We start from the raw sequence: 16,617 nt of genomic DNA, 5'->3' as shown, positions 1-16,617 counted from the left end.
TGTACCATTTATGTTGAAAGCTGCGAAGAGTTGTAACACCATGTGGTAGTAACTATTTACAATAAGGCCACAATTGTACACATATTGACGCCAAGCATTAAGTTAAATATGTTAACAAGCAACAGGTTCCCTCATAATGCTGCCTGTAATTAAGTCCAGCCTTATAGTGGGTTTAAAGCAAAACTACACAAACTGGGAGATATGAAAATTGTATTTGTCAGTTTTCAATTGACATTAATCCACACACAAGTCCATCAAACATGCAAGTCACTCAATTGAAATTGAAGGTAATTTCAGTTCCGATATCTCAGAGTCTGGTGAGCTGCTGCCACTCCGATCACTGTACGTGTCCCTGAAAAAGAGAAATCGTTAAATCGGTCTGCATGCTTCCAGCGCTTGAGTGATTTGACGTGTGATCTGTTTACCTTGGAGACAGACGACAACCCTTCTGTAGGTAACCATGTAGCTTTCCTGCGGCGGCTAGCAGCAAACCCATGTAGGGGGGTGATGGATTGATGGGGCGAGAGGTGAACTCAGGGTGGTACTGCACTCCAACAAAATATGGGTGATCTGGAAATCAAAAGAGTCAGTATACAGAAGGCTGTGGAGGAATAATTGACTTTTAAAGCCCTCTAAGTATGATTTTTTTTACCATCCAGCTCTATGACTTCCATCCTCTCTCCTTCTACGTCCTGTCCCACAAAGCGGAAGCCTTTGTCTTCAAAGTGACTCTTCAGCTCGGGGTTAACCTGCACAGCAACACAAAGTAAAAATGCAGTCCAATACATATATTTTTAAATTGAGATGAAGAGGGTTGACATACCTCAAAGCGATGTCTGTGCCTTTCATCCACATAGTCAACATCTCCGTAAAGCTTGCCTGGAAAACAACAGCTGTAAGCACAGAGCGACAACACAATTTGGAGCAGAGTGAAGTGAAAGCTTTTCTTACGCAGGACGCTGCTGGTGCTTTTAAAAATGGTCCGTCTCTTCCCTAGCCTCATGGTTCCGCCCATCTGCCCAGGGTTGTGTTCTGGCATGTCAATCACCTGCAACAGTTAAGTCAGGTTTAATATTTTTAAAGTCGTACACGGTGTAGTTTATGCAGTAATTTGAATATTCTGGCATTTTAGACAACTTACCACAGGATGCTTTGATTCTGGGTCAAATTCAGTTGAGTTGGCATCTAAGTATGGAACAGAAAAACAAAACCACTTAAAATCAGCGCAACAAAGCATGTGACATTAGTGAAATGTCTTAATTGTTAGTCCTTTAAAAAGTTATTTCTCTGTGGATTCTAAACAGCTTGCATCTCAAACGGCAGATCCTAGCTGGGGCATAATCGGTTCCCAACAGAGCGACTCCAGACCAACTTTCTATGGCAGATTTTTTTTTGTTTGTTGGTCTGGTTACCAGGCTAGTTGAGCACAAGATAAATCGTATTTATAAAAGAGACGAGAAGTGTTTTTGTTATTAAATCTGCAGGAATCATGACAAAATGTTCCATTGTATTAGGAAGGGAAGCTGTTTGTTGAGAGTGCAGGATCAGCTGATCCAGAACCGTGTCGATTATTTTACACTGAAACTGCACAAATAAATGTTCATGTTAGTGTGGCCATGTAAGGGATATTGCTGACATATATCAAGCTCTTTGCGTTTAGTGTTTCAGTTTGGGAAGCAGTGACGGCAGATATACTGTTAGCTTGAGATGGAAATGAATCACACTGTTGTGTTAGGACGCATCATTTACCAGTGCACAAAGAAAATTACCGTTCCATTGATGGACATTCAGAATGATAATAATATGTGATCATGTGGAGTGTGGTCGACAACACACACCGCTCTACATCTCATTGGTTGGACTATTCAAATGCATGCAGGGGTAATTTTTGTCGAAACATGCCCTATAATGAAATCCCAATCCATTGTTACCAGACTCTAATAAGAAATGAGTCTGGTCACACCAGGCTGGTTCTCAACCTCAATGACGCTGCTAGGACAACAGTCTCCAAAGGGTTTCCTTAACACATAAGAGCAAAACACGACGCTGTTCACTTCAGCTGCAGTAGAGCATCAGTATTACCTGTCCAGTTGAGCACGTTCCTGGCAAATTCACAAACAGCCAGCTGCATTCCAAGACACACCCCTGCAGGAACGAGAACACCACTGATGCTGCCATTCAAAAATTACAAGGGATAAAATATTGAAAACAGTGTGATCATGTGTGATTCTGTACCTAGGAAGGGTTTTTTCTGTTTCCTGGCCCAGTTGATAGCGTGAATCTTTCCCTCAGTTCCCCTTACACCAAAACCTCCAGGAACTAGGATGCCACTGAAGACAGGAAGGAAAAGAAAAAAAAACATGTTTAGAAAGCTGGACGGTCTGTATCACTGTATCAGAACAGGACACCGCTCCACGTGCAGAACTCACTCAGCGCCACAAAGTTTCTGCCATGCTTCGTGGTATTTCACTGGCTCCTCCTGCAGAGTGCTGGGCTCCAAATACGCAGAGTCGATATACTGAGACAAAGAGACGTACACAGTTTAGATAAGAGGCACTGAGGTGACATTTAAAGAGAACAAGCAAAGGTCCTGAACATCATACATCTGCGTTTGTGATGCTTTTAAACCTTCTATTATTTAACCTAGCCCACTGACCAAATAATAATAGAAACAGGCGGTGTGGTGGGTTTTCTCCAGGCGTTCCAGCTTCCTCCCACAGCCCAAAGATATAAATGTTCGGTTCATTGGTGATTCTAAATTGGCTGTAGGTGTGCTGGGAGTGTGAATGTGTCATTAGTCTTTTGTGTTAACCCTGTGATAAACTGGTGACCTGTCCAGGCTGTACCCTAGGAAATAATGAAGAAAATAATAGAAACAGCAAATACACTATATTGTGTACGTACCAAAACCTCCAACTTATGACTGATGGCCAGCGCAGAGTGCTCCAGAGCTTTTATAACAGAAGCATAGGAGTCGGAGAACTTGGTGTACTTTCCCACCAACGCTATAGAGCAGTGCTCCAGCAGTCTGTCTGACCTGTGAGGACAACCTGGGTATTAGTGAACTATTGGAACACACAGAACAGAAAATTGACAGTATAACATTTTCCTCTCCATTCTTTCATCCGATCTCTGCTGCTGACCCACCTATCAGACATCTCCTTCCACTTGGTCAGCATTTTCCTGGGTTTGGCCTCGATGGGCATATTCAGCCGTCTGCTCAGGAAGCTCACCACGCCCTGGTCCTCCAGCAGCAACGGTACTCTGTAGATGGACGACACGTCGTGCACGCAGATGACCTGAAGCAAGAGAGGTTAGTGAGTTAACAGCTGCGGGGAGAATCGGTGGCTGCGATTCGCCAACGCCGACGTGCGCTTTACCTACCTGTTCGGGTTCTACGTGACAGAACATGGAGATCTTTTCTTTGACAGAGTTCTCCAGGGCAGTTGAACACCGGCACATGATCTGTCAAAAAGAGGAGAGACTCGCATTTAAGAGCTTTCAGGGGAAACTGGCTCTTTAGAGCGAAAAAACAAACACTCAATACCATAATCAGTTATTGGTCCTTCAGTCAGAAAAAAAAGAAAGAAACATAAATGTCAGCAGCCTCCTGGATCATCACAGTTTGTGTCACCTTGTTTCTAATTCTTGTAGTAATTTGCAAATTATTTTAGTTCATAAATTTGTTCATTAGATGCGCTAGCATCAGATAACACAACTGACAAGACAAATAACATTTCATATAAAGAACTTCTTATTAAAGCCTGTACAGATAGGAGACTTATTCACTGATCAGTGTATGACTGAATGAGACTCTGCATAAAATCTGACATGCAACCAGACGTCTGCCTTTAAGCCTACAGTGGAGGAGGTCCTGCCATATTGATTCAGCTGAGGCTGGTTCATGAGACTCTGACGCTGCATGAGGAGCCAACGGTTGGCGTGATTAATGGTGTTAAAGGTTCATGCGCTCATAGGAACAGATGCATATTAAACCCTCAGGAATGTATAAATCAATATTGGATCATTCAAGAAGGAGATGGACTGAATCAGATCTTTAATCTTTAAACACAGCCCTACTTGTTAAATATAAACAGAGGATCAGGCTGATCACATATGGTGCATGTGTAAATGCAATAGACTTACCAGATCAGGAGACAGACCCAGTCCTCTCAGCTCTCTGACACTGTTCTGTGTTGGTTTGGTCTTCTGCTCTCCCGTTGCACTTGGCTGTCAGTGCAGAGAACATAATGCTTAACCACCTTCTATTGTTTTTAGATTGTGTGCTAAAGGTGAGAAAGTGATTGGAAAAAACAAAGAATACACTAGCATTTTAGAAACTGAGACCAAAGGATAGCAATAAACAATTAACCACCTCCTTGCTCCTTCAGGGGTCCGTAGAACTAATCTGATCTTGTTCACTGTGCCAAAATATTAACTATTAAGTTGGTTTAAAAAATGTCTGAAAAGCCACTGTCTATCTAACACAATGGTGGCTGAGAATTTCAGAAATTATTGCCAATGCAAACCGTGAATTTCCTACTGCTGCAGCACAATGTTCTTAGCTGGCACAACACTTGTTGATTTGACCTTTATCACAGTAATAATAAATGCAATGTGTTTTGTGAGAGAGCCCAGTGCAAACAACTGTTCAATAGAAATGTGTCTATCAAAGAAGACAAAGCTCTTTTTTGACTACTCAGTTTGATATATTTCTGTGACTAATTGAAAACGAAGAATCAGCCGGAGTGAGCTGTTAGATGAAGAGATACAGGTTAAAGGCCTCACATTTCTCAGAGAGGTAGCCAATTCATTTTAGTTTGACCTGTTTTTCAAGCTCTTGCCTTGTAACAGATAAACTCGGATTGCTGTTGGAAAAAGGACTTTTATTGCCTGACTTCTGTATTAAAAAAGGACTATAGTTTTGGTGCCCTCAGATTTCTCTTACCTGTGGTACCGAACAAAGTGTGTATTTGCACATTTGTGACCTGCTTCCTAAAGTCCCGTTACGATCTACATGACGTGAATGTGATGGCAGTTGTACATGTTGGTCTCACCTTACTTGTTGCGATGGCAATATCAATAGGTTGGTAACACAATCAACAAACCATACATTGCATTAATGCAAAGGCTGCAAAAGCACATCTGTTCATGGTGTTGAACAGATAAACACCAGTGACTTCTGGAGGCGTTGCCGTCTTACCTGTGGGATCAGACTGACATGAATGTTGCAGAAGTTCTCCCTCTTCACTTTAAACTGGAACTGCCTGAAGGCCTCGATGAAAGGCATACTCTCTATGTCTCCGACAGTGCCTCCTAGCTGCAAACACACAAATATCGATCATGGCAGCGTACACCGCAGCAGGGTATTGGCCCAGCAGATAATCTTGCACAATAAAACACTAACTCGGAACCATTTAGCGGAGCGAATCCTAAACTGCTATAATCAACTTAGGGAGTGGGACTCTTTGGCTATCTCACCATTCGATTCTCTCTGTTGTGTTGTTGTTATTTCTCCAATAGTGGAGAACAGCCTCTCTGGTGTCAGTTTAGTCGCATGGGAAGTCACTGATATGCAAAACTCTGCAGTGGTGCGGGGCTTTTGAAATCACACACACTATACAGATGATACAGCAATGTTGTCACCCCAACAGACATGGCTGAAGCTTTGCAATGTTAAAATGCTGCAGTGTGGGTTGCTAGGACAATCTTAGATACGCGTCTGCATGTGATTATTAAGTTTGCAATAGCAAACAGCTATTTTCTGCCTTATTGATGCAAGGAAAAAGATTATTAGCTTTCGTAATGTAATATATACGTGAATTTCTTTCTCTGCACCCCTAAATCAACCACCCATCTCACCTCTATTACACAGACTTGAGGTTCTACATCATCGTCCTCCACTGGGACTTTGGCCTGTTTCACCACCCATTCCTGGATTGCATCCGTGATGTGTGGCACCACTGGAAGAGTGAGAAGCATCAAATCATTCTTAGTTAATCACTCATCTTCAGCGTGACACCCCATTTCGCACTGACAAGAGCGGTGAGTTTACCCTGCACAGTCTTTCCCAGGTAATCTCCCCTCCTCTCTTTGTTGATGACAGACTGATAGATTTTGCCGGTGGTCAGGTTGTTATCTTTCGTGAGTCGGATGTCAAGGAAGCGCTCGTAGTTCCCCAGATCCAAGTCCACCTCACCCCCGTCGTCGAGCACAAACACTTCACCTGGACAGAGGGAGCAAAGAACAATCGCACCACATAATCGACAACGTCTCAGAGCACATGAGTTCGTTTATACTCACTACTGCCCTGGACGTACCATGCTCGTAGGGTGAAAAGGTGCCTGCATCGATGTTGATGTAAGGGTCGATCTTGATCGCAGTTACATGCAAGCCGCACGACTTCAGGATCGTGCCCACGCTGCTCGCAATGATGCCCTTGCCGATGCCTGAGATAACTCCTCCGGTTACCAGGATGTACTTCATCATTGTGGTCCGGTATCTGGAAAACAGATGACAGCAGACTATTTAAACTATTCAGAGGCTAAAAGCCCTCATCACTTTTCTACAGTGCTTTGGAAAACTTGTTTTGGCTTCAGCGTTTCTGAGAATCACAGCCTCCCTCTGAACACTTAACAGAACGTCAGACATATTTGAGAACTGATGCATTACTGGCTTACCAAACTCAACTGGCTGATGAAGGCCATGATATGCAGCTGAAAGCCCTAGAAGATATTTATTCGGTGTACACCGAATTAAAAAGTATGTGCATAACATTACATACATTCTAATAATGGGATCTACCATAATATCCCAGGTATTATGCTTCATGTTAACCCTAGAGTATATGTAAAACAAATACACTTAATAATAAAATAACATTTTTAAAGATTTTTTTTCTTTCTGTAATAAGAGAAGATTAAAAATGTTTTTGTTTTTTTAAATCCACTAAAAGTTACAGTACGGCCAGAAAACTATACACCGACATAGAAATGTGCTACTTAGCCAACCAAAACAATGGCTGAACATCCATGTCCTTGTACAACGTGTACCCTCGGGAAGTTCGTTTTTTTCTAATGTAATAGAGGAGCAAATAACCTACAAATGTTCAACCAAAACGGCCGGTTTATTTAACGTTAAGCGTAACGTGTTAACCTTTTTCAAATCTTTATCAAAACACCGGGTTTTCCCGTATAAATAAACCGTGGCACATTTGAAGCGCTCGGTCACAATCTCAGCATGGCTCGGACGGGTGGGGAATTACAAACTCCGCGAAGTGACTGTAACGAAGAGGAGCAGGCGCGCCGCCCGTCAAGGCGGCGCATGATGCACACTGTGAACGAAGCCAACGAGACCGAGAAACAAAGCCTGTTAGCTTTAAGCCAAGGGTTAATATAGGCGGAATAGTTACTGTTAGGGGCACATTGATGTAAACAAAACACATTTAATATTTGGTGAACAAGATTCCTGTTTTATTAAGATGTCGGTTTTATTACATTTCTTTATGTACAGAGGACTGCTAATGCTGAAATTCAAACAAGCTAGCCAACTTGCACGTGGTTGCAATACCCGCCATGGCATTCAAAATAAAAGTAGGGAAAGCTATTTAATACATTTAATATGAGAAGCGCGGCGCTATATGAATCAATCTACCTTTGTATAGTGATATCGTGTATCACTGCTTATAAATAGTCAATCTCTACCTTACAACGCTGCGCTGCACTACATAGTATTTTCACTGTAACTCTTATTTAGATTTTTTTTTTAACCGGAAGTCAGTTATTGCGTGACCCTTGATTGCTAGCTAGCCAGCCGACAGCCTGTCTTAAACCAGTGTCGGGTTTCAACTCACCAAAATATTCTTCGACCAGGGCCTCAAAACAAAACGCCAACGACGCAAACTGTTCAATAGAGATTCTGTCAGAGACGAAATTCGAAGCAAATATTTACGCTTGTACTACTGTTCTTCTCTAAAGGCCTATCTATCCGCGACTTGGCGCCACACGTGTATGAAGCACGATTGGAGACTGCGCAGCATCATTCATTGTACGACAACACTGTGCTACCTTCACATACGCCTCGGAAAATGCCGTGGCCCTCTTCAGACGGTTTCTACCTTAAGTTTTAGAAAGCCTCGCTGTAGTGCATTTCAGTAAAGACTATATGTAGTATTGGTAAGATCCTTATATCAGTTCAGTTTCAGTTCCATTCAGTAAGGGGTGCATAAGTTATCAGTCTGGCAACTTTTCAGCAAGACCAGACTTCAAGGGTCCCTAAAGTAGTAGAAAAGCAGAAGTAAAGGATGAATGAATTTCTCCACCCCCTTCTTTTGGCTCTGGTCTGTTAAAATCTAATTTCAGTCTATATTGTTCATTTCTTGTTTCATCAACCTACTTGATTGTTTACTATATAAAATGCTGACAAAGAGCTCATTGTTAATGCCAAGTGAATATGACGTGTTTCGTTTTGTCTGATTGGCTGTTCAAACACCAAAGGTGATGAGTTTACTGTCACAGAAAACAAAGCAAATACTCACACTTAAGAAGCCGGTTCTATTCAGAAAGACGACTTGCCCACAGCAAATTCATTGATCAGCCAATCATCTGAGCTCTATGGGTCAAGATCATTCTGGCTGTCTTTGGGCTCAGTTATTGAGGGGTTATTTACTGTGTTTGGAGACATTTTGTGCCTCTTTGGGGGTGTTTTGAACGCTTTGTGCGTCTCACGGTCACTTGTGCATTTGGAGTTGTTTTGTGTCACTTGCAAAGTGATTTTGTGACTCTGTGGGGTAGTTTTTTGTGTTCTGGGCCTCGCTTCTGTCTCTTTGAGGATGTTTTGTGTTTCTTTGTTGTCGTAGTGAGTGCCTGGGGGCGTTTTGTATCAGTTTTGAGTAGCTGGGAGGGTTGATGGTGTTTTTTTGTATCTCATTTGCTTGTTGTGTCTGTTGCGGGTCAGTTTGTGAGTCTATGGGGTCATACCCTCTCGACAGTACTCGTGTGTCTTCTCGTGGTCATTCTGCATCCATTTTTTTTGTGTGTGTGTCCACAGTTATTTTTTGTCTCTTTTTGTCCCTGTTTTGTGTATCTTTGTGAGTGACTTAGTGTTGTTGTTTTGTATCACTGATGCTTTTCCATCTCTGTGGCCAAAATGTTGTGTGACTTTGGGGTCATTTTGCATCTCTTTGGGATTATTTTTGTCTCTTTGTGGTCATTTTGTGTCTCTTAGGCTAGGATGTTTGATGTGTCCTTGGTTGTATTGTGTCTTTTTTTTTTGTCGTTTTAATGCCTAGGCCCCTTGAGTAATCTATCCATGTACTCAGTTACGTTCCTGACCGTCATTATTGTAATGAAACCCTGAAGGCAGCACGCGTTCTACTTTTAAACCCAGCAGGGGGCGCTCCTGCCTCATGATTAAATACTTATCACGTCCACAGAGTAAAGTAGCATTTTCCTCGTGTATAAAGGCTTTACACCAGCTGATAAAGAAAGACTACATGTTCGCTTTAAGCTTTACAGATTGCACCAGGCTTCTATCTGCATTAGATCGTTTTGCTTGGAGCTCCCTGCTTTGTTCACATCTCAACTGGCAGAGAATTAAAACATCTTGCACATTTTATCTGTTCAAGGATTAATTTGTTCACATTCTCAATGCATTAAAAAAAAAAAACTACAATGCATTCATATGAACTGAAGTATAGATTATGCAGTTGTGTCCTGACAATAGCTGTAACAATGTATCAGTGTGACTCTGGTGATAATGGAAGCTGCAGCTCAGAAGCGACAATGCGAGACTGAATTGGTCCCTCAGCAGCAAAACATAAGTGGCTGGAGGCACAGAGATGTTTTCCTGCGGGGTTACAACACACAGGTTCCTCTTTCTCTGCCTGACACAAAACAACACTTTATGCTTCTCTGTTCCATATAATAAATGGCCACAGTCTAAAGTGGTTAGTTACAGTGTGCTGCGGAAAGGTCAACGGTCTTGTGATCGTGGTGTATTATCCTCACCGTGTCAGTGAGATATGAAGTGCAGGCAGGCTCTCAGTTTGGCCAAACTGTGACTTTCTCAGGCTGGACGGCAGGACGTCCTCAAGGCCCACTGTTTGTTTGGATCGTGTGCGGCCGGGTTCACTGGGCGCACTGTGTGGGTGAGCACCAGCACTGTAAATTAAAATAACAAAATGATGGAGTTAGTGACTGATGGCTGACTCACAGACAGATAGCTGCCGAGCTGACTGATGCCTCTATGTAACACCCAAATCTCTACTTGTGAGCCTTCGCAGCCAGCTTAGTCCCTGGAACACAGGAGGGAGGCTTAATGAGAGTTTTAATTCATTTTTGACCAGGGCTGTGATTGAATTAAACTCCCACAGAAGGGCTGGATCCTCTCCTCACCACAAGCCATTTCCTCCTATTAGAGATGTAACAGAAGCAGCAGGCAGGGAAGCAGGTCAGTCTGAGATGAGATTTTTTTTCCCCCTTTGTTTTATGGAAACATATTTACTTGGAGAACGCGTGTGTCTGCTGCTGCTGCTGGTGCGCCCCGTGTTTCTCATGCAGCTGATCTGTGTTCTATTGTATTTTTAAAAGAATAGCTCAATATGCTGGGAAATACATGTATTTGTTTTCTTTCGGATAATTAGAGGAGACGATCGATGCTGATTTGTGTGTAAATGTACAGAGATGGAGCTGGGATGCATTTAGACTAGCTTAGTATAAAGACTCGACACAGGGAAAGGGATGGGAGCATTTAGTAGAGTCACAGTATATGCCCATTTTATTGCTGGCTCCATGCTGGAGTCAATGAGTTTAGCCTAGCTTAGCATAAATCCTGATGCCAGACTAAACTGTGAGCTTGCGCTGCCCAAACTGAAAAAATATATGGCTGTAGTCTTATTTGCTCACTCTTTAAAACATATTGTACTAGTATCTGCTGCATTATTATGCACTTTGTATCATGTGATGATGGGCAAGGCTGTTTAGCCAAGCATAGCCAGCTTTATTAAAATATTCTGTACTAACTAATTAAATGATAAATAAATCCAAACAAGGATTAACAAATTAATCTCTAAAATAACCAATGTCAGTGCAGACAGCAATAAAAACAATAAATAATAACTTAACGCGTGTGCTTGTGCTTTCAGTGACTGAGAGAGACTTTACAGCTTGTTTCAAAATATAGATCATGTCCCTAAGTCATTCAAACAACTAGTCATGGTTCTGACACAGTGGTAGTGGATTGTCCTTGCTGGATGTTATAGTGAGGTCTGAACAGCGCCTGACTGTGGCTCACTGAAGTATGTCTGTAGGTTTTTCTGTTTTGGTGTGAACACAGATTAAAGAAACATTTTACAACACATTCGGAGGTGTTGACAGATGGATTTTGTGATATAGGCTAAGACACAGCCAGGCTAGCTTATACTCAACCACTCAAAGCTCAATACATCCTGACTCTCTAGCAGACAGAAGATTAACAAGAGATGTGTATTCTAATCTCTTTCCTCTCAAAGAAAGCAAATGCACTATTTCACAACATGTCCCCAGATTCCTCCCAAACAGTAAATAACTTAAAACATTAAACAGTAATAACTTAAAGTTAATATAAGTTAAACCTTGTACCAGGTCAAGGGCTTGTGCCTAAACATAGCGTGTTTTGAAGAAATCATTCTGTGGTGTCGTTTTACAGCTGTCTTTGACTAAAATACAAGAATTCTGTAGTGTTTCCCTTAAAAAATCATGTTGCATAAAGAAAGTAATGCTTTTTATTTATCAAGCATGCTAAAAAATCCATATGTACATAAGTATTTATCTCTACTGTCACTATGCTAAGCTAGCCTAATCATGTCCTGACTGCTAGAAAAAATATGCATATACATTTTTTAGTAAAACACCAGTCTAACATGAGATATGAACCATATCCCATTCATGTCTTATGAAAAGTGTAGATCTATAAACTTATTAATAATACAGTTTAATGCTAATTTTAATAACAAATCAGTAAATTCTAACATACTGTATGTCTATTGGGCGCCGTTTGTAAAGTTACGCATGTTAAAATTTGTAAAATTGTCCTGTGAAGGGTCGTGGGAGTTAGTGACTGATGGCTGACATCAGCCTATCCCAGCTATGATCGGGCGAGAGGCGGGGTACACCCGGGACAGGTCGCCAGTCCATCGCAGGGCTAACACAGAGAGACAGACAACCATTCACACTCACACTCACACCTACGGCCAGTTTAGAATCGCCAATGAACCTAAGGAGCATGTCTTTGGACAGTGGGAGGAAGCTGGAGAATGCTTTTGGCAATATAGTGCACTTGGAGGATGTCCCCTGACACAATGTAGTACATAACACATGGGGATAGAAACGCAGGTGCTTGCACAATTATTGTAGACATCATTCTGCCATCAGTTTGATAAACTCCATTTTTCAAGTGGAGGATGTTAAATCTTGTTGTGCATCCATTTGTTGTGCCTGAAAGATAAAAACAAATAACTAAATATGATAAATAAATAAATAAATGCCATTGTTCAGACCCACCTCTGACGCTCAGGAACTGACTGGGGAGGAACCTGGAAATTAATGGAAATGCCCAAACACATAGCCATACATTACAAGAGAACCATAAAACATTGTTTATAGTTTTATACTGGTGTTTTTTTTCGTTGTTGTTGTTGTTTTAAAAAAAGCATATGTTACATCGATTAGAATTAAACTAGAAACATCTCGCACAAAGATTAAAAGTTCAGCTAGTTGAGTTTCATAAGTGTGCTGTCCCGGTAGAGGCAATGGGTGTCACTGACCCCAGTGCAGTGCCATGTGCAGTGCTGGTGGAGCACTGAGGAGACATTAGTGTCCAGATAGCATTAGCTTTATAATTATGTGTATTGTAAATGTCCAGCAGACAGCGCTGCAGAATCAATACAAAGGCACTTTGCACGGAGCACGTTGATCGCTAACTAACTTAGCAAAGAGTGGGCTACATCTGCTGAGCTAGCGTTAGATGGTCTTAGCTACAAGCTAACGCTAGTTGGACGACAAACTTACCGGGTGCTGTTGCATTGCTGAAAGTCTCAATTTCTGTCAAAATCGCTCTTCCAATGTTTTCTGCTGAATCGCGGGACATGCAATCAGAGAGTGACCGGCAGCGTAAATTAGCATATTAGCTAAATATTTAGTTTCACCAAGCGCTAGATATAACATTTGGATTTAATATTTAACATTTAGATTTAACATTTGGATTTAACATTTAGCTTTAACATTTAGATATAACATTTACATTTAACGTTTAGTAAATGTGATTAAAAAAAAGGTGATTTTGAAAAATTCTATTTCTTTACGTTTTTGGAGCTAAATGTTGCAATTTTCATTTTAACATGCGCAACTTTACAAACGGTGCCCCATGTATGTCATCTCAGGCCACTAATACGCATAGTAAGGTCAAGAACTCAAAGTGGTACAGAGAGTAACCCAACAATTTCCCCCCGAGCAAGCACAACATTGTGGTTAAAGCCATGCTGAGGCTAGTTAGCGCTGAGAACTGCCTTTACATGCAACCGTGTGACCCACAGCAGAGCAGAGCTGCGATGGGGGATGGGCAGATTACTTTGTTTTACACCATGGTGATGATGTCTCTCTCTCTCAGGCTGTCTCCTTTTTCTGCTCTCAGGCTCTCCATTTACACCAGCAGATACAGTAGATTAGACCGTATCATAGGCTGATTCTAGATACTATCATTAAGCCGTGCCATCTGCCTTTCTACATGTTGTGCACACATTAAACACATGCTTTGACGTTTCAAAATGCAACTTCAATCAGTTCTTTATTTAAACACTTATAACACAATGACTCTTCACTATGGAACAAGACAAATATCATGAGGGAATCCTTTCTTTGAACAGAAGTCACTAAATTATCCTCCAATTTTAAAGGAGAAACAAAAGCCCTTAAAGAGCTAAAAATGGAAAAATTAAATTCCAGCCTACAGGTTACATGAATATCTGAAATGTAAATGTGACAGTATCCCTTTTTGAATTAGATTTATTCGGATTATGTGCACAGTTTTGATTTTAGGGGTAAACACTTATTTACACTTTGGGTAACTGTCAGTTCTGATTTCTGACACAACTTATGAATTTCCATTTTGAAATTGTGCCCACCACAAGAGGGAAAAAGCATTGGGCGATATGTTATTTGCATAATAGGTCATATGGCTTACTTACAGAGTTCACTGAGATGCTAGGCTAGGCTAACAGGTCAAATTTGCCATTACTGCAACGCAACAAACCTTTGAACCAGCAAGTACTAAAGCAGTGTTTATTACCTGCTTTAAGTACCCGTTACATCCAATATTAGCAGTCTGAACAGTTCCTGTTTTACTGATTCATATTCGCTGCCACCATCCATTACTTTTAGCTTTCTTCAAATATATACATGTTGCCTTAAGCTGACAATTTCAACTGTCAATTTACTTTTAATATATTCATTGCCCTTAGCAAGTTGAACTATGTATTTATTAATTATGCATATTTATCCATTACATTTAAACTACTATTTTAATGGCTAATTAATTTGTAGCTACATTACATTTCACATCAATTTCATTCATTATATTATGTATTTGCACTGGTCACTTCTTTCTATTATTCATAGTAATATTATTCATTTGCTAACTTGTGAATTAACCATAAGCTTGTAACAGTTTCAACTGTTCATGCATTATTTCAGGATAATTCATGTGTCCATCACTTTGCTCACTTGCTAAATAAATGCACCCTCAGTCACTAAAGTATTAAGTCAGTCCCCGAGTATTCGGGTTTTACACATTTAGTATGGCTTTATTTTTTCAAAGTATAGTTTCCCCTCCACTTATTAATCACTGCTTTAAAGGTACACATTAGAAGTCTTACAAAGGTCTGATTAGACCTCTGATAGATAAGGTCATTCAGACATGCTGTTAGACTGAGACTGAACAAATTGTTAGTGTGGAAGGCCTTAAAGGGAGGGCTTTTGTGTTATTTGTGCAGATGTGTTGAAATGTTATAATTTGAACTATAATAATATAATAAACACAATATATTATAAATTAATCTTATACATGCATTCATTATTTAGTTGAATTGAAATAATTAATTCATGGAATTTAAAGGTTGGTGAAGAAAATTAACATTTATTTCACAGTGCCTTAACAGGTGTGTCACTCTAACTTCCACTAAATCCACTAATCCCTCCAAGTAATATTTTTTATTTATTTTTTGTGAGTTTAACCCAATTCTGACATGTACTGTACACGATTTACTGCAGAGAATGTGGCACCGTGTGCAAAACACAGACACAGTCGCTGATTTGATTTGGTGCAGCTGACCAGAGCAGCACAGTGAGGAAACATTACTTACATGACATCATGAGCTACTTAATGTGCAGCAGTGAGGAGGCTGCATGAGCCAAAACGTTGTCAAGCTCTGCTGGTCAGTGTTTGCACGCTGCTCCGATCGAAGCTGCATCGCGCCGATTTATGTGGCAACACAAACATTTTGCCAATTAGAATATGCAGAATGTACGGGCGTTTGGCTTTTCCTGACAAGTTTACCAGACGTGCGTGCACTGATGCAAAGATGCCACATGTTATCAAACACATTGACACAGTTGTCACGTGAGTTTTACAGCTGATACCTGAAATTATTTGAATCCCAGATCAAAAACATGATCCAACATGTACCATTTTTTTCATGCTCTGCTCTTATTGCAACAACATAGCAAGTACTGGAGAATGAAAAAAACAACAACAACATGTGGCTCTGCCAAATCATTTACATATGCTTAATTATGCTTTAAACCTTCAATTACACAATTGTCAGTACTGACATCGACTAACATAGGCCTGGTCAGTGTCCTGGCTACATATAGTAGATAGTATTCATTTAAGATACAGTTCCACATCCAAGCATGGACGTTAATGCTCGTTTCCAGATGGTAAATGGTAAACGGTCTTGCTTTTATATAGCGCTTTTCTACCTATTGGTACTCAAAGCGCTTTTTTACAGTCACAGATGCATCTACCCATTCGCTCACACACACACAGCAATCTGCACTGTTCCCAACCAGGCCAGTGTTGTCAATAAGTTCTACATCTGTACAGTAATTTATCCATTTGTATGATGTAAGACCAATGATTGCAACCATAAACATAATATAATCTTGGCATGTCACAGATTTAATAAGGACCAATGCTAGTATTCACTAGGTGTTAACTAAATCTATTATGTATTACATCAAGATCTGCCATTACTGATCCAATTACCTCTCTGCTGACATCTCATCGGGAGGCTGCTGTTGCCACTCAGAGTCTTTCAGTCTGTGTAGACAGAGTAGTCCACTCGTTAATATATAACGGTGGTGTTTTGGAAATACACTATACAGTATTACCAAATGTATTTGCTCATCTGCCTTTACACACATATGAACTTAAGTGACATCCCATTCTTAATCCATAGGGTTTAATATGACGTCGGCCCACCCTTTGCAGCCATTATAGCTTCAGCTCTTCTGGGAAGGGTTTCCACAAGGTTTAGGAGTGTGAATTTTTGACCATTCTTCCAGAAGTGCATTTGTGAGGTCA

The 16,617-nt window shown here is 40.7% G+C and overlaps 1 protein-coding gene across 1 annotated transcript; it reads right to left on the bottom strand.

Annotated features, from left to right (window-relative positions):
- Window positions 1-114: 114 nt before the first annotated feature.
- ctps1a (CTP synthase 1a) lies at window positions 115-8,187 on the bottom strand. The gene is made up of 18 exons (XM_084563635.1): window positions 7,853-8,187; window positions 6,321-6,502; window positions 6,056-6,226; window positions 5,863-5,963; window positions 5,204-5,320; window positions 4,147-4,230; window positions 3,385-3,465; window positions 3,148-3,299; window positions 2,905-3,037; window positions 2,430-2,518; window positions 2,236-2,330; window positions 2,083-2,145; window positions 1,142-1,185; window positions 952-1,048; window positions 824-879; window positions 653-749; window positions 426-570; window positions 115-352 (listed from the first exon to the last, which is right to left on the bottom strand). Exons 2-18 carry the CDS (start codon window positions 6,487-6,489, stop codon window positions 268-270), a joined length of 1,779 nt encoding a protein of 592 aa, XP_084419761.1. The 5' UTR covers window positions 6,490-6,502; window positions 7,853-8,187; the 3' UTR covers window positions 115-267.
- Between the last annotated feature and the right edge of the window lie 8,430 nt (window positions 8,188-16,617).

Source organism: Chelon labrosus, assembly GCF_963514085.1.
Source record: "Chelon labrosus genome assembly, chromosome: 16".
NCBI classification, from domain to species: Eukaryota; Metazoa; Chordata; class Actinopteri; order Mugiliformes; family Mugilidae; genus Chelon; species Chelon labrosus.
Note: the sequence above shows the minus strand (reverse complement) of the source record. Positions and strands in the feature narration are given on the sequence as shown.